Source organism: Propithecus coquereli, unplaced genomic scaffold (assembly GCF_000956105.1).
Source record: "Propithecus coquereli isolate 6110/MARCELLA unplaced genomic scaffold, Pcoq_1.0 Scaffold468, whole genome shotgun sequence".
NCBI lineage: Eukaryota > Metazoa > Chordata > Mammalia > Primates > Indriidae > Propithecus > Propithecus coquereli.
Window position 1 is genome coordinate 1,200,231 of NW_012150485.1, and position 27,588 is coordinate 1,227,818.

At 40.9% G+C, this 27,588-nt stretch overlaps 1 protein-coding gene across 1 annotated transcript in view; it reads right to left on the reverse strand.

The window, feature by feature from the left end:
* Positions 1-27,588, reverse strand: part of UNC79 (unc-79 homolog (C. elegans)) — a 237,920-nt gene that overhangs the window by 94,394 nt on the left and 115,938 nt on the right. Inside the window, exons 10-18 of the mRNA XM_012655194.1 lie at positions 26,814-27,041; positions 25,104-25,245; positions 23,001-23,080; positions 22,768-22,916; positions 17,097-17,254; positions 13,920-14,101; positions 11,418-11,619; positions 10,613-10,792; positions 1,192-1,478 (exon numbers count right to left, since the gene is read on the reverse strand). Coding sequence (XP_012510648.1) covers positions 1,192-1,478; positions 10,613-10,792; positions 11,418-11,619; positions 13,920-14,101; positions 17,097-17,254; positions 22,768-22,916; positions 23,001-23,080; positions 25,104-25,245; positions 26,814-27,041 — 1,608 coding nt within the window. The remainder of the gene's footprint in view (positions 1-1,191; positions 1,479-10,612; positions 10,793-11,417; positions 11,620-13,919; positions 14,102-17,096; positions 17,255-22,767; positions 22,917-23,000; positions 23,081-25,103; positions 25,246-26,813; positions 27,042-27,588) is intronic.

Sequence of the window (27,588 nt, forward strand, 5' to 3'; positions counted from 1 at the left end):
AAAATTTTTTAATTTTTAGCTTATATTTCTAAAGTAATCATGTGTAATGTGGATTGAGAGAGGGAGAAGGGAAGGAGGAAGGGAGGGCTTTATATCTGAAATGGCGCATCCTCTCTGGACAGCTGAGAGTTAGTGGTGATCCTTCCATCCAGTGATCAGCCTCAGCAAGAGATGACTCCATGCATATTGCTCTCACTTTGCTTGTCTGTGTTAATTATATTACAATCTATTTGAGTTAATTGATAATAACAGCTACCATCTATTGAGTTCCTACCATGAGGCAGGCATTGATTACGGCGCTTTGCAACATGTTGCCTCTAATCTCTCAACAAAAAATCTGTGTTACCAATGAACAAGCGAGCAGAGGATGCCTAAGCCCTAACAGCCAATAACAGCAGCAGAGCTGAAATTCATTTCTACGTTTCTCTAGCCCCACATCTTACACCTTTGCAGACTGGAGAGCGAGATTTGTAGCACTGGTGAAATTAGGCATACATGTACCCCATGGTCCACCAATTCTTCTCCTGGATCCGTATCTCAAAGGGATAAGGCACACGTACGAGGATGCTCATTGCTGGACTATTCTGGCAGTGAGGAGTTTGGAGCAATTTGAGTACCCATCACTAGGGAACAGGTAAGCAAAGTATGGTGGCTGTACACCAGGGCACATGAAATGGCAGTTAGAAGCAGACAAACGTGGAAAAGCCAATGAGGACAGTGGGGCACAAATTAAACTGGACGATTAACTCGACTCTCTCCGCTTAAAGCCAAAAGGGGAAAGGCTTTGAAAAATCACACAAACAAAAACTCCTATACTCCCTTACTGTTTCATGGGTACAGAGTTTCAGTTTAGGATGATGGAGAAGTTTGGGGGTGGATAGCACTGACTGTAGCATAACAATGTAAATGTACTTAATGCCACTGAACTGTACACTTAAAAATAGTTTAAATGGTAAGTTTTACGTTATGTATATTTTACAGAAGGAAAAAACCTCCCACACTAGTAATCTTCAAGACACTAGGCTACCGATCCCTGCCAGTCTTTATATTCCCCCCCGACAGACCCCTGCCTGATATCAAGTAAGTCATACAAACCTTTGCACTCAACCAGTGTTGGCTAAATGGAATGTAATGGCTTGCCTCTACTAAAAGCTTAATGGTGTGACTTCTGAAAGCTGTTATTACACTTACTTGGGCAATTCCTGCAATAAATGCATTAAAGCAAGTTGACAGGCGCATTTTTTGAGGCGCAATCATGAAGCAACCTTCCTGTTGGTCGTAGCCGAGTAAGACATACAGGTGCCGCTTGACTGTGTTGAAGGCCTTCGCACTGCTGATGTCTGACTCGGCGCTGCTCTCATCCTTGGCCATGAACTTCATGAGCACTGTAATCAGCTGGTGAACTGTCTGGTGGTCGATGCCAGCATCTTCTGGGAGCAGGTCCTTGATGGTGTTGTCATTCTCAGGAGATTGTTGTCCTGTCGGTACAAGAAAGGCTGTCAGAAGACGGCTCCCCCACAAGTGAGTTTACACAAAAATCTCACTTAGATATTGATAAAGCCCCATTCTTTCTGTTTCTATCAAATATTTAAAGGTTCTGTTCCAGACAAGAAACTTAAAGACACAATATGGCCTACTAAGCAAAGCATTAGTACAGGGGTGGAAGTTATTGTGTCCAACAACCAAGTAATTTGGAAGGATTAGGGGATGGAAATGAAAATACAGCACTATAAAGCGATATTATCCTAAAACAAGACAAACACCTAATGAACTTTGCATTTAGGAAAACTTTTAAGATCTTGGCAAAGTTTTATACTCAGTGACAGAGAAAAAGTTTCCCTTCCAGCTTTGTAAAATAAGCATGTAAGAATAACCACAAAAATAACAGTCTAAAATCCACTGAGTACAAAACCATCCATTAAGTTCTTTTGTTTAAATTATTACCTCAATTCAGTTATGTTCATGAATCATCTGGTGCAAAAAAAAAAAGTTTTCTTTTCCAAATCCTGAGATATTAGCAATGTGTACTCTTTGAATGAAATAGTCAAAATTATAAATAGCAAATTATAAGCCCTGCTTTATGTAATGAGAAACATACAAGGGGTGGGGGGAGACACAGACAGAAAGAGAGAAGCATGAACTTTTAAAAACAGAAAAACACATGAAGGTGAGCTGAAAGTTCACATGGAAAGAGAAATATCTTAGCCCTTGGCTTCCTAGTAACCTAATAAATAATTGTATCTGAGTAGCTCCCTGACATTGACTTTCTCTGTCATTTTTTTTTTTTTTTGAAGTGAGAAGTTATACCCTGTCTCCCCTTTGCTCTTCTGTCCCTTCTGATCAGGTTTGGTTTAGGACTTTTGGGAAGGAAGAGTGATATTTGCTCTTCTGCAATGATGTTTTGGGAAGTGTCCAAAATACTCTTTGCATTCTTGTCCTTCTTTTGACAAGCGACATTAGAATTTCTAAATTGAAAACAGAGTTTTTAGCTGGCAGGTTAGATCAGCACACTGGCATTCTCATCTCTCATCCTGCTAGGAAAAGTTCTACTAAATGATGACAAGCTTTGGTTACAACCCATTACAAACCAAGACTTGGTTACATCCATTTTCATTACGGTATAAGGGATGCAGCAAAGAGCTAGGTAGTACTTTATACCATTAACTCCTCAGTTTATTTGGAAAAATCTCAATCTTCCAGGACATAACCAAGAGGAGCAAGATACAAGAAATGTTTCCGGAGACTGCAGAAATTAGCTATCTCAAGTGCAAATATTTTTTTCTCTGGGACAGTAGCATGAAGGTCGAATTCAAAATTTACTAGTTTAGACCTGCACATAAGATAACAAGCTTGGTTGTCTAGTTTCCCCAGACAATCAGAAGAATGTTGGTCTGTTCAAAAGTGATATACTGAAGAGGGATAGTTGACAATAAGTGATGAGGTGGCAGAACCAACTTAGTCTAAGAGCCTCTAATAAGCTCAGAGGAAACCATCTGACATTTCATTATGTTCTAGGACATTAACATTTTCTGTCTCCTAGTCTGCCCATGAAAGAATGAATATGTGCAATGTACTTCAGAGTATTTTTATCAAAAATTATTCAAATAAAACCTACGGATTTATTACAGTGCTTTGTGTGTAGGAAGTAATCAATAAATTGTTAATATCATTATTAGGCATGTATCAGGAAAAAAATCAATTTTGTGGAACACCCTGTTTCAACTAGAGGCTGGAAGTGTGAAGCATCACTGTATGTTATAGTTAAATTAAATATTTGGAATATAGGATTTGACCAAAAGCAATACCTATGTGAATCCTTGTAAAACAAAATAGAAAAAGTTTAGAGAATTATCTTTTCAGCATTGAAAAATATTTGCTCTTAGTTTTTTTTTTCCTCCAAAGTATTACTTTACAACTAGAAGGACATTATTGCTTTGGGCAAGTCCAGACCAAAAATGTGAGAAGTATGGGAATATAGGTTCCCTGCAGGGTCCAATGTTATTGCAGCAGCAAGTGATGGCTGTTACAATATAGCTTCATTCCTCAATTCCTTTTAGCTCTGGGGTGCAAGGTTTAAGAGAGCATGTATCACTCAGTCCTGCTCAGCCACCTCCGTGTGCAGAGTGGTTCATCTTCAAAGTCCCAAAGTTAAAAAATGGAACTGGGAGTGTTCAAGAGGAAGTTGCACCTTTGTTTTATAGCCTCGAGAATTTAAGGACCTCAATACAAAGGAAAGGGAGCTCCCCACAAGGCCCAGCTAGGACTCCACCCCCATTTCCTTCCATCCCAATTTCAAGTCTAGAAAACAGCCCATCAGACTTCAGCTTAAATATGTCAAAACTCTTCTTTCCACTGCAAATGGGCATGTTTTTTAAACATGTGTAACCTTAAGTTTTCCCATCAAATCATATTTTCCTGATGACTGTCAGGTATCATTTCAGACTGTCCTAGTCTCACTGTAGATTCATCTTCACTGATCTTCAGTGTTTTGGCTTTGAGTTTGCTGCTCTTACTTTGCTTTCTCTGAAGAGCCAGTAATAAGTGATCTTTAACAAACCATTAAATGTACTGGAAAAAGAACTAGTTAATGGGACCTTTTGCATAAAATGGAAAAAAAAATCTATTTTCAGTCCAATAATTTATTCCTCCAGTTGTGGGCTTTGCAAGTCTGCATTTTGTTTATGGCCTCTCTTTAAAACAGAATAAGATTGTGACTAGCACACTCTTCACAAAGACAAGTTACCTTAATCAACTCCCTAAGAAAAATGAGTCTATAGACAAGCTGAAATGTTCTTTATTGATAAAGACAGTATTAATGTTTTAGTTATCTATAAAATGTATGAAATTTCCATTTTAAAACTAAATGCTTACAATATTTTCTCTAAGGTATGACACTTAAAATATTTACAGTTTTGAATTCTAGTCTATGAAATTCCCATATCTGTCTTAACCATAGAAATTTAGCATGGTAACAGGTCTGATTTTATTATTTCTATAAAGAAAAATGTAAGCATCTTTATAATTGTGGAGGCAGAATTATTCCACCATAACTTTAATGTGGACTGAGTCCATCATTGTATGTCCACGGAGTTGAACAACTGATTGAAACTCCAAAGTATAGTACAATGTTATTTATTCAGAAGATTTGAAACCAGGCAGGATCAGGATCTGCTTTTCCAGACTTATCTCCTATTATTCCACCCGGAACGCTGGACATGCGTAAAAGCTGGGCTACTCATGGATGTCAGAATGGAGCTAACACTTCCCATCTTTGAGTCTTTGTTCATTCAACCCTGCAAGGTGGTCCTCCACGCCCCACCCTATTTCATGCTGTGGGTCTGGTCCCCCAAAGCCATTCTTATTACATATGCCCCCCTCCTCTCAGCAATTGGATGTGATCCCTAAATTCTGTGAATTTTCAAAGACAAGAAGGGAGGAAAGATGGGAGGGAGAAAGGGAAGAATGGAGGAAAAATTCCTTTAGCATTTCCTAACTCTCATGTGGCAAATAACTATTACCAAAGGCAGAACTTTTTATGCATTCATTTGCCTTATTTCCCAGATAAGAACGTAGACTCCTTGAAGGCAAGTACTATATCTTCTCCATTTTTATATCTCTCACAAAATGTGGGACAGTGTTTACATACAGTAGGTGCTTTTTTTATTCATAAACGTCTGTTTAAGTGCACTAAATTCAAATAAATATTTCAGATCTTATATTCTATGTCAGAGAAAAATTGATGGAGTCCCCAAAACAGCAGAGAAACAAGAACATTTCTCTGCGTGAACTGGCTCACCGACCCCTCTGTCAAACCAACAAGTGACAATCAGGTAGGGGAAGAAAGGATCCCTTCCCCAGGCTTACTCTGCGTTTCGTCCAGAGAAGCCAATGACCAAGCACTGCAAACGAGGCTGCATTCCGTTGGTGGTTCTCACTATACTGCCTCACTGACCTCCCTAGCTCCTCTCCTCAATTCGAAGATTGCTCTCAGCAATTCTGCTGTGCGTGCACACAGGCACAGGAGGGCTAGAAAGCTGGGCAGTGCCTAACTTCATATCCTCATATGTTCTCCATCCCTGCTTTGCCCCTTCCTGTCCCACATCCTGTCACCATGTGCTTACATCCTACCCACCAATCAGGCCAGGCTGAAAAGCCACCTGTCCAGGAGACCTTCCCTGATGCCTCCAGCTGGTGGAAAGCTCTTCCCATTGCACTTGACATTAACCATCCTATGTACTGTCACTTTCGCTCAAGATGAGAGTTCACTGATATTCATGCTTTACCTCCCTTACTTGACCACAGGCAGATTAAGAGTATAAAAATTCCAGATGCATCTTTGTATTCTTCACAGTTCCTAGTACAGCAGGTGTGCAATACATGTTTGCTGAATAAAAATTGTCATTTCCCAAAAATATAACTTCAGACAAGAGCATTCCTATAAAAACAACTGTACTCTTTGATATATTATATTTTAATGATTAATAGGCATTTTGCAAGTTAGTGAGTTGTAAAACATCTGTAGAAAGAAACAGAGAGCCCAAAGAAAAGTTATTTGGAATTCTAGGCTGGGACACTAAGGAGGAGGCAGGAAAGGTAGATACAAGAGAGTTTGCCAGTGCTAAACAGCACTGGGTGCCTTCTCTGTGGACATACAAATGCAGGCCAAGAGACCTCCAGATTTTTCTGCAGGCCAAAGTAGAACTTGAGTTTGCAAGCTCCATGAGCGATTGGGGTAGCTCTGGACCAATCTGGAGTCCTAACTGGGAAGGTCTTCTGGGCTGGACACTCATGGCTTTAAGCCACACTATAGCAGGCCTGAATGCCCAGGTCAACTCTACAACCAGACTAGTGTCCTCATGTCCCACAGACAGAAATACCCTAAGACTAGCACATCGAGAAGTAGTTGTAGTTAAAAGAAAGCAAGTCAAGTCTCCTGGATGCATGCATCAGTTCTGTCCCTAACTAGTTAATCATATGTGACCTTAAACAAGTCACTTAAGCAGAATTACTTAATCCCTCCATACATCAGCTTTCCAGCGCGTATGTAAAGTGGAAAAAGATATTTGCATACGTCCAGAGTTGTTTTAACATCAAAATTAGATGATTTTCACAAAAACACTCCTCATAGCTAAAGAGATACTAAACACATATGAAGAATTATTATTATTATATATCTACTATTGTTTAGTTATTCATCCAATGGATGAGGAACAAGATATAATTAAGCACCCTTTGTTCCTATGGGGTTGATACCATTTGTTCAGTATTGGGATGATATAACGTAACATAACTGCTGCATTATCTTCAATTAATCTTCAACAGGCATTCTAAATACCTGAAGACAAAGAATTCCTGGTTCTTAAAGCATCACCGAAAATGTGCCTTATATCTAATTATACAAATTTCGGATTAGCATTTTAAGAAGTTGTATATGTCATCAGTTAGGATGCAGTGAAGGTGCTGAGCTCCTACTAGCATTTCCGTGCCTGTAACAGAGCTCAGGAGCACTGGGCTTGAGACCCGGATCTGTCACCAATAAGCTTGTGATGTGTGTTTCTTGAATCTCAGTTTCTTCTTCTGTAAAATGAGAATGTTAACATATGTATGATGTTTAGCGATAACACTCTATGAATTTTATTTATTTGCACAAAGGCCTTTGATTTGACTCATAAAAGTCATGGAGGAATGCAGTGCTCTACCAGCCTTGCAGAGTACCCCTACTATAGAAAACAGAATTTCCTATTCCATTTGCTGTGAGTACTATGTAAAGACTAAAATCAGAGAGTCATAAATCGTAAATCCAATGCCAAAAAGTTCAGCCTAAAAAGCAACTAAAATTAATTCTTGTTGTATGAGTAAAAGGTATCTGTTTTGTTTCAGGCCTAATCAATAAGAGGCCTGCACAGAAGAGCTCGTTACTTGGGCCAAACAAAAGTATGTTCATTAAGTAATAAGTTCTTCAATTTCCGCTTAGTTAATATCTTAAACCATTCCGCACAATCTTATGATTATTCTGGCAGGACTTTGCTTCCAAGTATTCAGTGTCCAATAAATAACGACGTAAAAATGTAACACTATAGTAGTTTGAAATTGCCCTATAAGCTGAGCCAGCTGTTTTCAAATCTAAGCAATGGTGGTATCGCGTAAATTGTCTTCCCAGAAGTTTTAGCTTCATATTTAATTTGAACAATGCTGTTATCCGCCCCTTTTTCATCTGGTCACTTTTGGTGGAATAATTAGATGGCTGAAGGGTTTTTTTTTTTTTAACTGCAACAAACATATGTACCAGTTTTCCCACAGAGATGTGAGGGGACTTCTTGACTGGATTGTTAAAACGGAAAATAATAATTAAAGGCTAGCTTTTCAATTAAGCCTTAAGACAAAAAGACAAGCTGGGGTAAAACAAAGATAATTTATGAAATTGCATAAGAACAATCTCAAAAAGGCCTAACTGAAGGGGAACTGGATGGATTTCACATTTCTAATGAAGCTCAGGATCAGAAGTTCTTATTTTTATTCTTTTTTTAAAAAATCACAGCACAATAGAGGCAGGAGTGATGTGCAAGACAAGGTAGAGGGACTCTGCCAAATGTCTGCTATTCCTTTTATCTCATCAAATCTAAAAGAGAAAATACACCTTGGCCACCATCTGCCATCTGCATTCACGATCTTTGGGGCTCTCTCTTCCTCTCCCCCACTCCTGACTCTCTCTTTCGAGTATCCTTCTTATAACACATTACACACACGATCTTAAAAGTCTTCTTACTTTTTTCCTTTTGAGAGTGTCAGTACCACTCTGAAAAGTTTATCTTAAAACCAGTCTTAGAGGAAAGACTAAATATTCTACAGCATGATACATAGGTAGCAGGCACCAAGTTTGTTTTTGAAAAAAAAGCAGGTGTTCAGAACCTGCACGATCTTCCCAGTGAGTCACGGCACCATCTGTGTGGATAACAGTCAGGCTGTGATTGCCTTGCCAATGTCCCTTCAACCCTTAGGATACTTCATGCTGAATTGTAATATATCGTGGAACATCAAATGATAGTTACACTGTGTCATGCTGATTATGACCCTATGGTCCTCCAAAGAATGGAAATCCTCCTTTCTCTGAGAAACAGAAATGCATGTAGAGTTGCAAAAAATCAGGAATGGCTAAAGGGATGAGTAGATGATGGTGGTTCAAATGTATAACCTTTTAAAATGTAAATGAAATGTATGTTTTTCCTATAGCAGAGATAGATGAGCGTAATATTTCTATGTGTAAATACACATACAAATATAAGCACTATGTATAGTTCTAGTCATACTGGCTCTCTGGAGAAAGATGCATACTCGGGTACTATGATGCTTCTTACTGGACCAAAAGTTAATGGATCAAAAGTCATGTGCTAATATTAAGACGGAAAGAATTGCCACGTCAGGGGCCCAACCATCTGGGGTAAGACCCTTTTGAGCTTACAGATCCTAAGTGTATCACTCTGGTCCAGTTAGAGACACCGCATTCTTTACCTTGTCCACCTGTGATAGACACTTGCACACAGCCCTTCAACGTCAGAAGTACCCACCTGGCGTCTGTTCGGGTGTCCCACCGAGAGCTGGAGCAGACTGCTCATGCCTGGTCAACCTCATAGCTTAAAAATCAACAACAACTCTATTTAAATAAGCATTACAGACAACTTGAGCCTAGAAAATATTCTCAGAGCTAACTACATTGGATAGTAGGGGTAAGTAGGGGTAAGTTTAGTTTTCCTATTCGTAATTAACATCACATAAAAGTTGTTTATGTAACAAAAGCTTTGTGGTTGCATTTGAATCTTAAGAACATCTTTCAATGTTACTTCAATTCTTAATCTTCAAAATTGTAATGTGAATCAATTAACAAGAAATAACAATAAATAAACTTTATATCCCAAACTGATCAGTTAGGCTATAAAAGAGCTGGGACACTCAGAAAAAGTGTAATTTATTTAATCTAGGTATTGGTTTCTAGGATCTGAAACACTTTCACCTGGCACCTGGCACTACTGTAGGTCATTCTTAAATGATCACCTGAGATTATCTTTGCTCCCTGAGAAACGGGGTTATTTATTACTTGAAGGGCTTTCATTGACTCTTCCAAAGTTCAAAATACCATATTTCCATAGCTTGTCATAAAATAGAGGAAAATGCAATAAAGAAAATCAAATCATATTTATGATTACAAATGGTTATGTTATATAAGGCTGTATTCTAATAGATGCCAATGGAAAAGCAAACCATTCAGCTTCTGACAGGACAAGAAATACATTTTAGGGTGTTATTTTATTAACTTCATAGCAGTTATGTGATTAAAGATTAAATCATTTAGTAAATTTTACAAGTTAGTAATATATTTAAATATACTCCACTAATATGGTGATTTAGTTATGAATTTTTAATTATCACTCATGAGCCATTGCTAATCATTAGAGTTTATCTAGTCATGTGGTAATTTAAGGAAACTTTTATTCTCTGCAAAAGTGCAATATAAAGACCTTTATAAAACAGGTACATATGGTCTTTTCTTTTTAATTGGCCATGAAGCTTGTTTTTATTTGTAAATTATCTGGTGAAGTTGGGCAGAAATTCAACTTCTCAGCCTGATTTTTCTTTTTCAAAAGCAACCTGGGGCTTGTGTGGCTGCTTCTAGCAAGCATGAATAGAAAATGCGTTCCAAATTTCAACTCTACCTCTTTAGCTGTCATGGGTCTTGTGGTCTAAGTCTTAACTCAAAAAGCTCTTAGGTTACAAGGCTGGTGATGCAAACCTGTAGGTTCTAGGACTTAGGAGCAAATGCTTCTTTTAAGTTTCATGCCTCGCCTCAATGGATTTGCTGCCTTCTCCATTTCAAAACGGTCTACTGCTGGATCAGGGCTTCGCTGTGCCTGCAAACTAGAAAAAGCTACCCAAGGAGCTTTTATACCCTGGGGTGATTTACACCCCTGGGGTGATTCCCTAGGGAGTCTGAAAGCCAAACGTGTTGAATAAGCTCAGTTTGCTAAATATGCTACTCTCTGTGAACATTCAACAAGACAAGTCAACCTCAGAAAGACATCAAACAGACTTAATGGAAGAATGGAAGAAGATACTCAACGAATTTTGGAGGTCAGGGTCTCAGGGAGGGAGAGCGCCCTCTTGGATTCCACAGGCCCTTTCACGCTGTCCCTCAGGGAGCGCACACTCTTCTGGCGGTTTCTTGCAAAGCGAGCCCTCTTGATCTTCCACAAGGCTGCATCACTGAGGTTAGCAACATTGGTCCTCACAGCAGTGATGGCTTTGCCAAAGGAATTAAAGAGGTTATCATTTTCCTTCACTGGCTACGTAATACAGCTAGTTTGAAACAATCCATCCATGTTTCAACATTAACATACATCTTTCATGGATGCACTTCTCCCTCTATGATGAGTCTTATATTTAAAAATCATGACTATTGCCTATCATGACTATCACCAATTATTTTTCTGTTGAGAGCATAAGATTAAATTATCTAGTTTTGTTAACTAACTGAGTAGTTGCGTGAGAAAGTCTTTTCCCCCTCGCTTTGGAGCTGTAGGTAATGGATTAATAAGTATGCAAGAGTGAGTTTGCAAGGTGCAAATATATTTCATGAAATTGCTCATGAATGTTATAAATATAATGACTGAATAATATTTAGGGGAACACACAGTCACAAATGCTTATCATAGATCCTCAAGGAAATGAGAAAAATTCTGATTTTGGAACATCAGAATATACTTAAATCTATGCATTACTATAGTAAATATTCAATAAATGTTTGAGCACATGAAGTCAAGGCATCCTTCATATGAGAAATTAAACTACATGCCGAGTATCTGGTTTATTTAAGCAAGCACAATAAGAACTGTGACTGTTTGAATCAAGTTCTTTGTTTTACTTACTTGTAGGAAAAGGAAATTCTTTGTTACAATCCAAATGCAGCTGAGCTTCCAAAGAAAGCGTCTCAAATCTATTGACAAAGAACTCCCAGCTCAAAGCAGGAATGTCCTGCTTAAGAAAGTGCAAGAGCAATAGCTTGCTCAAAATTGTGGGTCGGTCCTTAACCACAGTGTCAAACTGGAAGTCAAGACAAAGACACAGACCCTGGGAAAGAGGATGAAAAAAAAGTCAGATATAAACATAAGTTACTTCAAAGCCAATATATTTAATACTAGGCTAAGTCAATAAAGTAAAATAATCTCCTCAATCCATACTTACAATGTAGAATGACCCAACTGAAATCTTTTTTGATTGGAAATTCGGGTAGGAAAGAAACAGGTAGAAGGGGAGCTTCTCCGAATTGTAGAATATCTCTTGAATTTTGATTGAGAAATCTGAACTAAATGTATGTTATTGACTTTCTAATGCATTAAATCACAACCACTTAATCCAAATACCCTCAAATCAACATATCTTTTTTCAGTGTCTGTAGTTTTCATTGAGAAGCAGACTTTCAAAGCTACATTTTAGAACATACCAAAAGATCGTGTAATTTCCAATTCCCATTCAATCCTATATTTTGTGATTCTAAAAGAAAGTCAAGTCACCTGGTCTTCTTGGAATGTGAGTGAAATATAGAATGTTAAAAATCAAAGTTGGCATGGATTGAGCATCCATTTCTCTACTGTATGAGTTTACCATTCCCTCTCTTTTTAACTGAATGAAATTTAAAGATTGTAATTCATCCAACCATCCCATTAATTCATTCAACTGCCATCTAATGAGTGTGTCCTATGTTCCAGGCTCTGAGCAGGGGTAGGAGGACATAGAACTACCTAGTAACACCAAGAGAGGACTATCTAGAAGAGAACTGGGGATTTTACGAGGGAGGATGCACCACAGGCAGCATAAACCTATAATTTTTCAGATCCTGCACAATTTGCCCTTGCTTTGTGGTCTTAAAATGCAGGAAGAACTCTTACACTGGATTGGGAGGCAGTGCACATGCACACACACACCACACACACACACACACACACACACACACACACACACACACACAGTTAAGCACATAGACTTTATTACGAGTCAGTCTTGAGTTTCCTATGCTGCTCACTAGCTATGTGACTTTGAAAAGTAACTTAACCTTCCTAACCCTCAGCTTCTCTATTTGTAAAATGGCAACACGCAAAAGGTTATTGTGAGGATTAAGTGAGATGATGCATTTAATGGGACACTTTTAATACACTGCCCTGACAACACATTACCTATTTGGCAAATGTGAGCTCTTGCCATTATTTTTAGTTTAATAATAACAACAAAATAATAAATCAGGTGTCAATATGGAAAAGGTAGAGCAGAATTTGGGAGATTCTAGTCTTGGTTCTCTCACTAATTCACTTTGTGCGCTTTGATAGGTCACGTTCTCTCTCTGACACTTGGTTCCTCAGCTATAAAATAAGGTACTATCCATAGCCATCCCACCCTGAACGCACCCAATCTCAAGCACGGTCGGGCCTGGTTAGTACTTGGATGGGAGACTGAAAATAAGATACCAAGCGAGATAAATAGTCAGCTCTCTCCAGGTCTCATGTTCCATGTCTCTTTGGCTTTAATTTGTGATGTTTCCTTTTGGTAGCATATTTCCCTTCTCGTGTTTTACTTTGATGATATTGTAATTCATCTGATTTCTCTTAGCATCTCACCACTAACAACAGGAGCTTCCAGCCCAGGAGCCAGCTAAACAGTATAAGATAAATCAGCCTAGTTTAAAAATCTGCCCCCGCACACACACAAGTTACACAATAATTACATCTGTCCAAAAGTGATTTCAGCACATGGACAAAGACTTAAAAAAACAGTATCAACAAATAAAAACAAGAGCTCTTTTAATAAGATGTGGTTCTTTTATGTTTATTCCAACTTAAAAATTTCCATCATCATCATCATCATTAAAATATGTGTTTATGTTATGCTATGGTCTGAATGTTTGTGCCTCCACCCAAAAAATTCATTAATCGCCACTGTGATAGTATTAGGCGGGGGGCTTTAAGAGATGATTAGGTCACGTGGGCAGAGCCCTATTGAATGGGACTATTGCCCTTATAAAAGAGAACCCAGAGGTTGCTGTGAGCTGGGCTGATGCCGCGGCACTCTAGCCCGGGCAACAAAGCGAGACTCGGTCTCAAAAAAAAAAAAAAAAAGAGACCCCAGACACAGCAAAAGGTACCATCTACAATCTGGAAAACAGGCCATCGCCAGACACTGAATCTGCTGGTAACTTATCTTGGACTTCCCAGCCGCCAGAACTGTGACGGACAAATTTCTCTTGTTCACAAGCTATACAGTTTATGACATTTTGTTACAGCAGACCAAACAGACTAAGATATGTGACAAATAACTCAATGATTTAGTAGTGCTGACCCAGACCAGCTGCAGAGCAGATAACACACATCACACATCACCTGCAATGCCGGCCTCTTTATGGTGTCAAGCAGGAGACCAGCCCTGGTAGCCACTGCTGGGTTGACATCCTCCACAGCTGTTAGAAAGCAGCAGAAGGCATGTGCCAGAGAGTACTTCAGCAGGTGGTTTTTGGTCACTGAGTGAATATCCAGAAATCTACAAATGACAGCCACTTTTTCCACTGCAATGTAAAATACAGAGGACAAAATATTACTATATATATATATATATATACGCACGCATACACATACACACACACATTTATTTAGACAGTCTGAGAACTGAGCTCACAGAGAATAAGTTAACTCTGGGTCCCCCACTTGATTTATTTTAAATACCAGAAGGAGATTCCAACGCCAGCTTCTTGAGTGTTCCATTTCATCTGTGCACCAGACTCTTCCTACTCAGGACAGTCGTGTTTTGCCAGGCAGCCTTGATTTAGCTCTGGGTTGTCCTTTATGTTTTTTGAATGATCTTTCTCTTGGTTTAACTGTCAGCTGCATTGCAAACTATTCGAAATGCCTCTCTGCTCATTTCTGTGGCCATTCTGCTGAAGCTCTGCAGACTACAGAGAAAGGTGGGAGGTGCCTACTAAGCCTGGCTCTAGGTTCTGGGCCCCTTACTCTGCTCTTAGTAGGTCATGATGCAAAATGACAGATCAAACAGACACTTCCTGGGGCTACAGAAGCCATGTATTTCTTTCATGTTATAAATATACTCTTACTTAACAGATTTCTAATTATTCTACAAATCTATGTTAAACAATTCCAGCTACTCTTAAAGCATAGCTTTATAGAAAGTTGTAATAGCTAGTAAAGCAATGTAGTGTGATGCAAATTAAGATGTTTCAGTACTTTGCTTAAGTTGTTCCAGTAGCCTAGAATATTCTTTCTACTCTTTTTTGCTTATTGCATTCTCTCATCCTTGAAGGATCTACAGCTGAAATTCTACCTATTCTGTGGAGTCCACTCTGACCTCCTGGAGTAGCCTTTCCATCCCATGCACTCCTGTAAAAATGCTACTCATTTATGCACTGTTAATTTAATTGGGTGCTCATATGTAGCTATATGACATATCTTCTTTTGTGGCCTTACATTATATTTATGCCTTTCATAGTGTGTTAACCTCTTACCTGTTTATATTTGCTCTCATCAGTTAAATCGGAGCCTCTTGAGAGCAGCAACGAATCTGCTCTTTTTTTTTTTTTTTTTGACACAGAGTCTGGGCTAGAGTGCAGCAGCATCAGCCTAGCTCACAGCAACCTCCAACTCCTAGGCTCAATTGATCCTCCTGCCTCAGCCTCCAGAGCAGCTGGGACTACAGGCATGCGCCACCATGCTCAGCTAATTTTTTGTTTCTGTTTTTAGTTGGCTGGCTAATTTTTTCTATTTTTAGTAGAGACAGGATCTCACTCTTGCTAAGGCTGGTCTCGAACTCCCGACCTCAAGCAATCCTCCCGCCTCGGCCTCCCAGAGTGTTAGGATTACAGGCGTGAGCCACTGCGTCCGGCCTATATTTCTTTCTATTGCTGCCATAGTGCCTAGCACATATAGTATTTATTCAACAAATTCACTGATTCGCTTATTTTAAAAATACATATTAACCATATATATAAACTAAAAAGCTATCCTAGGCACTTGTGGGGAGAGGGAAGTCAATGGAAAGATGAATCATTCACATTTGACTTCAAAGTCAAGTTGACTAAAGGAGATAAGATAGGTACAACTATAACTGAAATGTAATACAAAAAGCTAAAATGCCTCTAATGAGGTACAAAGGAAACACTATGGGAGGTCCGGAGATAAAGAAACCACTTTCCACCGAGGGGACACAGAAGGTGGAACTCAATGGTGGCGTTGAAGGTGGACTGGATAGAGGTGGCATTTGAGTAGGGCCTTGAAGGGAAGAGGATGAAGGATGGAGAGCACAGCACAGCCAACGCGTGGGTGACGGGGAGTAGGAAGCGGGAGGAAAATAGCAATGGTATGTGTGGCAAGGAGAGTAGGAAGTGAGGCTGCCAACACCTGCAGGTAGCCTCTGGGAAGCTTTGAATGTCAGTTTATGGAGTCTGAACTTCATTCTCTAGGCACTGAAAACCCCTTAAAATGTTTTGAGTAGAAAAGTAAATAAGTCAGAGCTGTAATTCAGAAGATTAATCTGGCAACAATCTAATCCTCAAATCTGAATGAAAGAGCACAGTTAAATATTGATCTGCTTTATTTGTATTTAAATATCTATAAAATGTTGCTATCCTGTGTAGATTTTTGCTAGAAAATTTTACTCCAATCTAATTCCCTACAACACTATGTGCTATCATATAAATAAACTAGCCCCTGGGATTCACATGGGCATTAAAAGGCAAGGACTCTTTGAAGTGGCCAGATATATTAGGAAACTGAATTCTTTAAGGTTCAGTTTCTGTAATAGTTAACTTATCTGATGGAACTTCCATTTTTGTGCCAAACTTTTCAGACACTAAAATGTATGGAACTGTTCAGATAAGCCACGCTAAGGCATGCCGATCCTGCTTGCTACCCCGAGAATGGCAGTACTAGCAGACTGGGGTGGCAGTGTGCCAGAAGACAGGACGCTAAGGGAACACATCCAGCTTCCTTCCTTACCACGCTGCTCTGAGCATTCGCTGTTCTACACACCAGGAAATTACACCCATCACTGCACCAGCCTAGTCCCTGATGCCCCAAGAGTATACAGCAGAGATTCTCACACCTCTCGTTAAAAACCTAGAAGCCCGGCTCACCCCCCACCCCACCAAGAGTCTGACTCAGTAGGTCTAGGGTGTACCCTGATAATCTACATTTTAACAAACATTCCCAGTAACTCTGATGCAAATAACCTAATAGGTTGAGCACATGATTTATCATCCAAGCTGGGACACATTTGGCGGTAAACGAGGGGGCAGTTAATAATGACAGCTGGATAACAGGCATGCACTGGGTCTACCCAAGGCAAACCTGGACAGGTTTGGACCACTCTACAAAACACTCCCACTTTAGAGAGGAAGCTCAGCTATGTAGAACCCCCAAAGAACACCTGCAAGCAGGAGAATGCCCTTTAGAAAAAAAGGAAGAGAAAGGAGATCCAAAAGCAGATGTCATGACTGGACCCCTGGTTCACCTTGGCACCCAGACAGAATTTTTAAGCTAACACAGAGGTACCTGCTTCAAACCGCATCTTCCAGTCTTTGCTGTTGAAGTTGCCGTTTATGATTGTCCAGAAGATGTCAGCACCATGAGGAAGTGACAGGGCGTGGAGCAGGAGAGGGACGGCCAGTGAGGACAGCTGGGAGAACTCGGACTTGACGACTCTCCACAGGCTGGAACCAAGGAGAAGCAGAGCGGTTACGGCATCACAGCCTTTTTAGAAAAAAAAATCCTGTGCTTTTAATTTATGGGAGTGTAGTTAACAGACGGCTGGTAGTGATGCTTCTGGTCAAATTCCACTCACCCACGAGACCATAATCCTCTGATAAACTTTTCCTATGCTCTGTCCTGCTAATGCTTTAGAGAAAATGCTTTCATGTAACACTATAGAAAAACGCTTTCCACTTGACATTGCACTCTTTCACATAAAAATTAAAAATAAACCCAACACTATAAATTTAGCTATAAAAATGAACAGTGACTGTTAAATTACAGACAAAGCTGATATTAGCTATGTTAAGATGATAGGGGTGATAAGTGATTTTAAAAAGTATTTTATTTTATATTTTTTATTTTATTTTATTTTATTTATTTTATATTTTATTTTATTTTTTTATTTTATTTTATTTCATTTTTACAGACAGAGTCTCACCCAGGCTGTTAAAATGTTCTTACAGTGGAACATCTGGGAAGTTGTGTTGGTTTTGCCTACCCAGCAGCCCTCTCCCCTTATTATGGCAAAGAACAACTTTTTTTCTGCTAGTAACAGCCCTGCAAGAACTGGCAGGTTGTCAGTCAAGCTTGCCGACTTTCCCTATCATGAAGATGGACACGAAACATAGGCTGATCAAAGAACTCCAGCACCCTGAATAGAGTGATTAGTCTAGGAAGGGGCGTGCGACCCAAGCACGGGAATGCCAGAACCCTTTTTGCAACGACCGATATGGACTATAGGAGAGAAAGTTCTCTCCCCTTCTGAAGTCTCAGGAATGAAGGGCAATATCGGTCGAGGGCTGCAGGTGACCCTCTTTCCCGCTGCACAGGGGCAGCCCGCACTCAACCAAGAAGCCAATACTCAGGTCCATCTAAGAAGTCAAGACAGAACTGGGCTAAGAGATGGGGAAGGAAGATTAGGGGAAGGAGGAAAAGACATCCTTGATGACAGCTCATACCTTAGCAAGTTTAAGCTAAATCACTATCAAGTTCTACCAGAATAATTCCGAATATATTTTTAGTAACAATATATTATTGGTTTCAGAGTTGTTATTCAATTATTTAAAGTATGCCTTTTGGTTGTTCTTGTTGCTTTGTTTTATTTTCTATTTGGCTCCAGAGCTAATATCAGAGTCAAACTATTTATGTCTTTGAAACACTCATAAGACACCACTAAGAGATAGGACAGTGACACATACCATCTCCATTTTACAGAGAGCACATTGAGGTGCAAGTCACCAGAGTTGGTTGTTTCTCAGAAGACATACCAGAGCTACAGAATGAAAAGGAGCAATTTTCAAACACCACACGCTTAGTCTGAACAGAGGAAGTCAGACAAATACGGATCTGATCCCAGCCCTGCCCTTCATGAGCTGCACAACCCTGTGCAAAGCTCTCAACTGCTCCGAACTTGCGTTTCCTCCGAATGCGGGTTGTGTCAAACGGGATGACGCAGAGCGCTTGGCACACGGCGGGTGTCAGAAACCCTGAGCTACTATCATCCCCACCAGGATAAAAGCGATGACGCTTCCACAGCACAACGATAGCCCCTATGAAGAATGCAAAGGAAAAAGACACCATCTGTGCCTCATGGAACTGTCAGTTTAGTTGAAGGAAGCAAACCACGTACGACACTGCTAGAAAACCATCTCAGTGACAAAAACCCCGGATTGGGCCTGTCCCGGTTCTCCAAGCAGCTCTGTTTGAAAAGAGAAAGAGACTCACAGACCCCTCTGGGGTCCGTCATGGTTTCTCTGTCAGGGTGGTACTTTGAGAAGAAAACCTGGTACTTTACGGAGAAAACTTCGGCTATGTGCCCCAACGGCTGAGATGGCAGTCCCATGGCACCAGCAATCCCTTTGGCATGGGTACATTTTCATGGGGGTTGCGTTAACAACAACAGAAATGCCCATTTAGCACTCCCACGCTGAATTAATGGAGCATCTGCCTAACTCTTGTCCCTGTTCATGCTTCTGCCAGGATTTGCTGCTTGGCTCATCCATCCCTCACACTGATCCTTCCAGATCATTCCTGCTCTGCCCCACATCCAGGTCAGCCATGTCTACCTTTGACCAGCTCCTTCCTCCCACCACACCTGTGGAATCTCTGTCCTATCATGAAGAGACTCCTACAGCCCTCATCTTCCCCGTGGTTTGCTTCTGTAGTGGGTTCAGTAGTGTCCCCCAAAATTCATGTTCACCCAGGACCTCAGCATGTCGCCTTATTTGGAAATAGTCTTTGTAGATGTAATTAGTTAAGATGAGTTCACATTGGATTAGGGTGGACACTAAATAGAATGAGGGGTGCCCTTAGAGGAAGAGGAGGGGACACACAGATACACAGGGAAGAAGGCCACGTGGCAGAGACTGGAGTGATACAGCTACACGCCAAGGAACACCAAGAAACTGGGACAGAGACGTGGAAGACTCCTGCCCTAGAGCCTGCAGAGGGAGCATGGCCAGGCCAACACCTTGATTTCAGATTTCTGGCCTCTAGAATGGTAAGAGAATAAACTTCTGTTATTTTAAGCCCCTCAGTTTGTAGCAGTTTGTTACAGCAGCCTAGGGAACTAGTACAGCTTCCCCTTCCTCCCTTAGCTAAAACCTGACATGTTCCTGGTAACACACTTCCCCTCAACCCTGAGAGTGAATCTTTGCACGCTCCAGACAATCCTTGCTTCCCACTACTTCCTCCAGGTTTCCCCTTACCAATCTCTTTCTTTTGAAGCCCGTGACATCTACGCATAGGGCCTCTCCCCATTCCTTGGGGAATCAGGCATCCAGCTCAGCCTCGCTCCTCACCCCAACATGGGCAGTGGATCAAGCCCTGGTCCCACAGACCTCCCACCTCTACACACAGGGCGGCCTCGGTCTGCTGGATGAGCCATTGCGCTCACTCTCTAAGACAGGCAGCCTCAGCTCCCCGCTCCTCAGCTCCTTTGCCCTTTTCTCTCCTCTTCTCCAAACATAATTCTTCTTCTGGCTTCATCTTTCTCCCGTCATAGACTGGATCCTGGAGTCGACTGTTTCATCACTCTGGAATTCCTCATCCCTCTGACCTTCCACCATAACCAAATAGCTCATCTCCAACCCAAAATAAACCCCTTGCCCATTTTCTCCCATCCACTCCCAGGCCCTGAGCACTGGAGGATAAGAAACCTCAGCTTCTACTAACTTGGTCCACCGCAAGCTGGTGCTGGCTAACGCCAGCTGGGCCCCAGAGTTGGCAATCCTTTGATTATTCCTTGTTAACTCCCTGCTGCTTTCTTCTGGGCCATCCCATACTTTTTTCCATGTTCCCAAAGCTCCCACCCAATCTCTGACCTCCCCTCTATCAGGAGAAGACATCAACACCTACAAAAGTTTAAGTCACCTGTTATGAACTTTGCTTAACACTTTCTTTCTCTTTTCCTCAAAATTTATCTCTTTTCAAAGGAAAGAGCATCCCTCTTGTTTTCCACCCACGCCTTTGTCTTTGATTGCACACTCTCCTGCCTTCCAGAACCCGGCTCTACTAGCTGTTCCCTTTTTCTGGCCCTTTCTGAAGGTCCTTTCCCACTGACCATGGATACATTCAGATTTTCTATATCCTAAAAATCCTTTACATCCACTCCCTTTCCCCTCTGAGTATCTGAGGTTTCCCTTCCTTTTCTAACACACTTTTCACAAGAAAGTTCTTTGTTACATCTTACATTCCTTAAGCCCTTGCAACTTGTTCCTTGCACTCCCTTGAACTTGGGTCATTTCCTAGGACCTCTCTTTTCTCTGTTCTATTAAAGCACAACTCTGACTCTGTCCACTGTTTTAACATTTTCCATGGATCTCCAAACATCATTAAATAAAGTCCCTATCATCAAGCCCCTTCATACTTGGGTCCAACCTATCTCTCCAGCTTCATTTTCCATCACTCCCCTAAATCCACACCACCCGGCAAAACACGAAGCCTTGGTGTCACCTAAGTATGCCCCGCTCATTTCTCATCCCTTCTTTCCAACTCTGCCATGCATTTGCTCTTGACGTTTCTGCTTTCCACACCATCCGCTACCCATCTCAAATCTCTACCCATCAAAATTCCACTATTCTTTTTTTTTTTTTTTTGAGACAGAGTCCTCCTTTTGTTGCCCTGGCTAGAGTGAGTGCCCTAGCGTCAGCCTAGCTCACAGCAACCTCACACTCCCGGGCTCAAGCGATCCTTCTGTCTCAGCCTCCCGAGTAGCTGGGAATACAGGCATGCGCCACCATGCCCGGCTAATTTTTTCTATATATTTTTAGTTGTCCAGATAATTTCTTTCTATTTTTAGTAGAGACGGGGTCTCGCTCTTGCTCAGGCTGGTTTCGAACTCCTGAGCTCAAACGATCCGCCCGCCTCGGCCTCCCAGAGTGCTAGGATTACAGGCGTGAGCCACCGCGCCCGGCCTCCACCATTCTTTTAATGCCTGTTCAAAGGGAATCTGCTCCTGATCCTTCATCATTCCTCACTCATCCAGAAATGATCTCTCCCACCTCTGAGCTGTTCACACAGTCCTTTATCATGTTCCCTTGGACGGGCAGTGACTTATATATGCATAGACTGACCATGAATCTTAGTTTATCCACGGCTGGCCATTTTACACTTATTGTTTTGGGGTTATTAATATTATGAAGACCACCTCTCTTCACTCTTAGACATAGACCAATTTGAATAATAAATTATATGTCACCTTCTGTATATATAATAATCACCCCTTCCAAACTAGGTTGCAAATTCCCCAAGTACCTGGAACAATAATGGATATTGTAAGCCCTCATAATATTTGTTGAATGGATGAATACATAAATGAACAAAATGAGTAGACAGATAGAGCCTTGACTTGATTGTGTCACCAAGTTAACCTGAACCAGTCTTTTCCCTTTTTACCGGCTCATTCTCTTACACATAAAATAAGGATAATATTTCTCTGATATTCTTCCAGGAAGACTGCTAGAGTTATTTTAAGGTTGTCAGGAAGAAAAGCACTGTAAATCTGTAGAGTAATGTTTTATTATTATTCTCAAAGTGCCTCAATAGTTTCTAAAAAATAACTTATCAGATAATATATAGAGAGATTTTAGACATCTATTAGCAGTTTATTTCAAGTAAGGAAGCAGGTTAAGTCCTTACTTACTTATACTAGTAAATATTAACTTATTGTCTGTTAACATTTTTCTGTATTTTCTATATTCTTAAGCCCTCTAACAAGTGAAAGACATAAGATAATCTTTATTTCACCTTTTCTATTTCTACAGTATCTGGCAAATGAAAATTACTATGCCTTGTATTGACATACTTAAAAATCAGACTAAGTAAAAGAAATAAAAGTGGTTCCCACAGGCAATCAGGCTGTCCTGGCTAAGAAAAGTAACCCACATGAGCTAGTAATTTTTAGTCTAATTTTAATGTTCACAACTAAAGCCTGAAATATAAACAAAGGAAATAAACCATTAGGCAGACATACCTTGCAATCAACATATGATCTTGAATGTAGGCTAGAAATTGAGGGTGATCTTTTCTAGCAATGTATAAACACTCTCCATGCAGACAGAGAATCTTCAGGCAATTGAGCATATTAAAAAGAATGTCTGGCTCTTCAAACTTAGCCATTTCCTATGCAAAGAACCACATGGTCACTGAGTTACCCAAAACAGCAATGCTCCCAAACCAAACGTTCAAAGATTTCTGAAAATATACCTGGAAAATGGTATATATTAGTCTCAAGGTCACTGGAAGCTGCTGGTAGCAAAATTTTCTCTCAGTATCATTTTTTATTGCTGTGAAGAAATAATTAGACAAAGGTTAGACTAAGTCCTTCTTTCCCTCACTGTTCATCCGTTGATAAAGATTATAAAACCAAGAGGAGTTAAAAATAGGTGCAGAATGCATTTAAAAGTGTTTGTGTAATGTGTTTATTTGCTCTCCAAATTAGCATATATCCCTTCTATGGTGCAAATGCAGGAAAGTTTCTAAATCTGGGATCCTCAGCTTCCATTTTCCACTGTGCAGTCTGCATGTATTCAGATGTCTCTGGAGCCCCGGAGCTGCCCCAGCCCAGTCCTGTTCTATGCGGGCTTCTAATTCTGCAGCTCCAAGAGGGACCTGGAGCCTGGCTGGGCATGCCTCCCTAACCGCAAGGGAGATACACGCTATGAAACCGAGGTATTCAAGTCATATTAGCACCTAAAGACATTTATCCCCTAGACTCTCAGAAAAGGGGGTGTTTTGAAGAAGCTGAGCAGATTCAGATGAGAACAACTACTCATGGTTCCATCTTCTTGTAAGGATCTCTAAAGCCTCTGCCCCCATAGTGGGGGCAACAGTGTATCATACACGAGGCAAGCTAGAGAAAAGAATTCACAAGTTAGCCAGATGCAGAAACTAGTGTAAAATGTGTCAAAATCACCATTTAAAGTTTTGGTCATTCCTAGAATCAGAACCAATAGCAGTCAAACCCTCTTGGCCTATACACTAGACAGTTAAGAGTTCACCATGAATCTTCCCACTTGAATGTATTTTAAACACTTTTTATCGGTGCTTGATTGTGTTTCGTTTGACGCGAAAATTTTAAATATATTTTTGGTGGCAGACATGTCTGACTGCTATAGGAAATAGGGGACAGGCCCCAATACAGAAAAAAGAAATGCTCAAGAAGGAAGGGGAAATCCCCGAACGTATGTCAACAGAGCACCCCTTAGTTCTAGGATGGGGGAGCCCCAGGAGCCCCTCCTGAGGCTCACAGAGCAGAAGCAGGACCCAGGCTGTAAGCAGCAGGGAACAGTGGTCTGGGAAGACAGTTACCAGGGCTCCCTTAGAAGGCACATCATAACTGTGTCCTGCAAGACAGCAGAGACCAAAGCAGGAAGATAGGCCGGAGCCATGACAGAAGCCTGAAGGAGTGTTTGGAGGAGAAAAGAGCGAATGGAGTTTACCACAATCCAGAAAGAAAAAGTAATGTGTAAAAAGAAACTGCTAAATTTTAGCCATTATTCAAATAAAATGTTACATACAAATAAAAGTGGCAGTTAATTCATCCATGTGCTATTTTAGGTCTAAAAAATCCATTTGCCTGGGAAGAGTACACGTTGTTGGATTGTAAGTGAAGTTCGTGCTTCCCTCAGACATCAATGCCCGATAAAACACACCGTGTGCCTGGGCTGGGGCCACTGCAGCACCTAAAGCAAGTTAGTCAATCCTAAGTAAACCAGGAAACTGGGCTCTAGTCCCAATCCGGCCACTAGCTGGTTGTGCAATATTTGAATTTCCAATTCCTGGGTTCCCACCCCAGAGATACCCAGTATACTGGGTGGCAGAGTGGAGCACATTTATTTTGTGTTTCACCCCCTCAGATGATTCTGATACTCCTTTACAGCTTCATAACCAGGGCAAATAGCACCAACTGCGAACGTATAATATGAGCTACGTGAGCATGGGCACGTCATTGAACCCATCCCAGAAACACTGCTTTGGCCAAATGTCCTGAGTCGAGCTTGTCAGCACCCAGCCTCAGTTCTCAGACTTCTCCACAGGGAATACCATGCACGGTGAGAAGGAAGGTGATGTGTTTATTGAAAACAAGGTCCTGCTGCCAGAAAGATGCTCAGCGAACTGTGTTCTACTAGAACCATAATGGATCCGCTCACTTCATAATCTGGTGGGAAATAGTTCTTCTGCACAAATCTATACTAGAAGTCACGTCTGAGCATGCCCAAGTCGACACTAACCTAAGAACGCAAGGATCTGAAGCTTAGGTACTGTGCTCACAGCACCCCTCCCTGCCCGCTGTGAGCATCCACCTACCAGCATGTTCCGCGGGCTCAGTGCGGTTGCCTGGGTTCTCCCCTTGCTTGGTGGCTGGGTTCTCCTCCTCCTCTCCCTCAGGGCCTATGATGAACTCTGGTCTGGAAGAAAGGAGGCTATCCTCGAGGCTGTCTGTGGGCTCCTAGAACAGACAGGACGAGGAGCTGGTTGAGCAGCACTGGAGGGGAGAAGCAACAGCTGGGCTCAGCCCAGAACAGCTGGATGGCACGGCCGCTGCACCCTGCGCCCCATGAGAGCCTACAGCTTGTTTCCAGAACAGTGAAAGGAAATCTATACCAGCTGTTACTGATACATTTTCTTTCACTTGAAATAAATATGGAAAAATATCAACAACATTGTTAGATCTTCCTGGGCCTGCTCATCCCCATCTGCTTTCATCCCCAAGATCAGTGTCCTGCTAACCAAGCGACTCCCATCCATGCACGTTTTGCTCGATAACAGAACTTAATTAGGAAGGAATAACAAGGTGTTCACAGAGCTATATTAAGGTGTAAACACTGTCCAGAGAAGTCAAATTTTTAGGAGCAAGAAATTGCTGTAATGTGTGAGTTAAAGAGGGCAAAGTATGGCGACTCCACTGTCCATCCACAGATGGATGAATAAACAAATGTGGCGTATACAGACAACAGAATATTACTCAGCCTTGACAAAGAAGGCGACTCTCACACATGCTACATGAGCCTTGAGGACATTATGCCAAGTGAAATAAGCCAGGCATACAAAAACAAATACCACATATTCTCACTTGTATGTGGACTCTACAACCATCGAATTCAGAGTAGTAGAAAGTAGAATGGTGGTTACCAGAGGCTGGGAAGTGAGGGGAATGGAGAGCTGTGACCGTTTTATATTATAGTAAGTAACCAACGACTATGTTGAAAGACCACTCTACAAGGATGTTACGTTGAGTGGTAGGACTAACAAGTTAAACAGGCTGAAACAGAAGAAATACGTCATTGCTTTTTGTATGTTATACTTCAAAACATCTTTTTTAAAGAAGTCACTTTCTACCTAGACAAACATTAAGGAAAAGAAAAGATGGCAAATACTGGCTCAAATAATTCAGGATCAACTACCTATGGTGGTATGAGGGTATTTCGTGATATGTATATGTTAGATTTAAAAACAGGCTCAACAGGGCATAGCTAATGTATGGAGGAGCCAGAGGATGGCATATAGTAGCTGTTCTCTCTTTAGACAATTTTCCTGGAAAGCAGAAAATGAAAGTACCCAGAAAAAAAATGAAGGTTTTATTCATTGCTGCTGAAGTCAACAGGTTTTACAAAGTGAGGTTACCTAGTCATTCTTGGTGTCCATGTACAATCTACTTGCTTAATATTTCATATGTATACTCTGTAGCATTCCTTGTTATATAAACTTTATGATATAACTTTGTGATAAAACTTCTTTCAAGAATACCAGTAATGCTTTATGTTCATTAAACTGTACGAACAGAGGTACCACAGCCCTGATCAAGACACTTAGGATTTTTTATGGTGTGGCTCTGTCTGATATCCCTTTCCGGGAGTCTGAGTTGGCAGAAACAACAGGAAAACTTTGTTTTAACACAGTCTCACACATAACCCAGCATGCAGCAGAAAATAATAATAGAGGAAGACTCCATTACACCAGCTACTGCCATCTTTCTTACTATTATCCATGAGTCATCCCATTTCTTCAACTGCTTACCACCAGCCGGCTTTCTTCTTTGGGAGCTAGTCTCTCCAGGAGTTCACAAGCAAGCTGATAGCAGAGAATGCTAGACTGACATAAGTTACACTCGACTGCTTTTTCTGCCTTCTGGCAGGTGTGAGATCCCCCCCAGGGGGCTTGGAAGACATTGTTTATAATAGAAATAATGTCCTTTGACAAGCTGTGCTCTAAACCCATCGTGATCCCATCATCTTGTAACTCCATCTGAAAGACACCAAAAAAAGGACAGAAAAAAAAAAGAAGAAGAAGGAGTTTGATCCTTTTGTCCAATATTTCATTGACACACTCTTTGGGGATAATTTTTACTAACCAATAGCAATATTAAATTATTTAAAGACAATTTAGGCTCTTCAAGACCATGAATACACAATGCTTTCCAAGAATTCTTCTAAAAAGAATATAAACACAGGACAAAGTAATGGGAATTATTTTAAAAATCATGTAGAACATCTAAAAGAGTTGTTTTTAAACTCATCATTTTGTGAGATTTTACACATTTTTTAAAATGCTGCTCCTCACCTAGTATCCAGATCTTGGTTTCTAAATACCATTTTCCACTAAAAGGAACCCGGGCTCCTTGGAGAAACGGCTGACTCCAGGGCTGGGGCTAGGAAAATATAAGATGAGCCTGGAATATCTCATCATGCCAGAAATTAAGGAACTGCTCAAAGAATAATGCAGACATGTCAAAAGAACATATGAGGCTGGGCGCGGTGGCTCACGCCTGTAATCCTAGCTCTCTGGGAGGCAG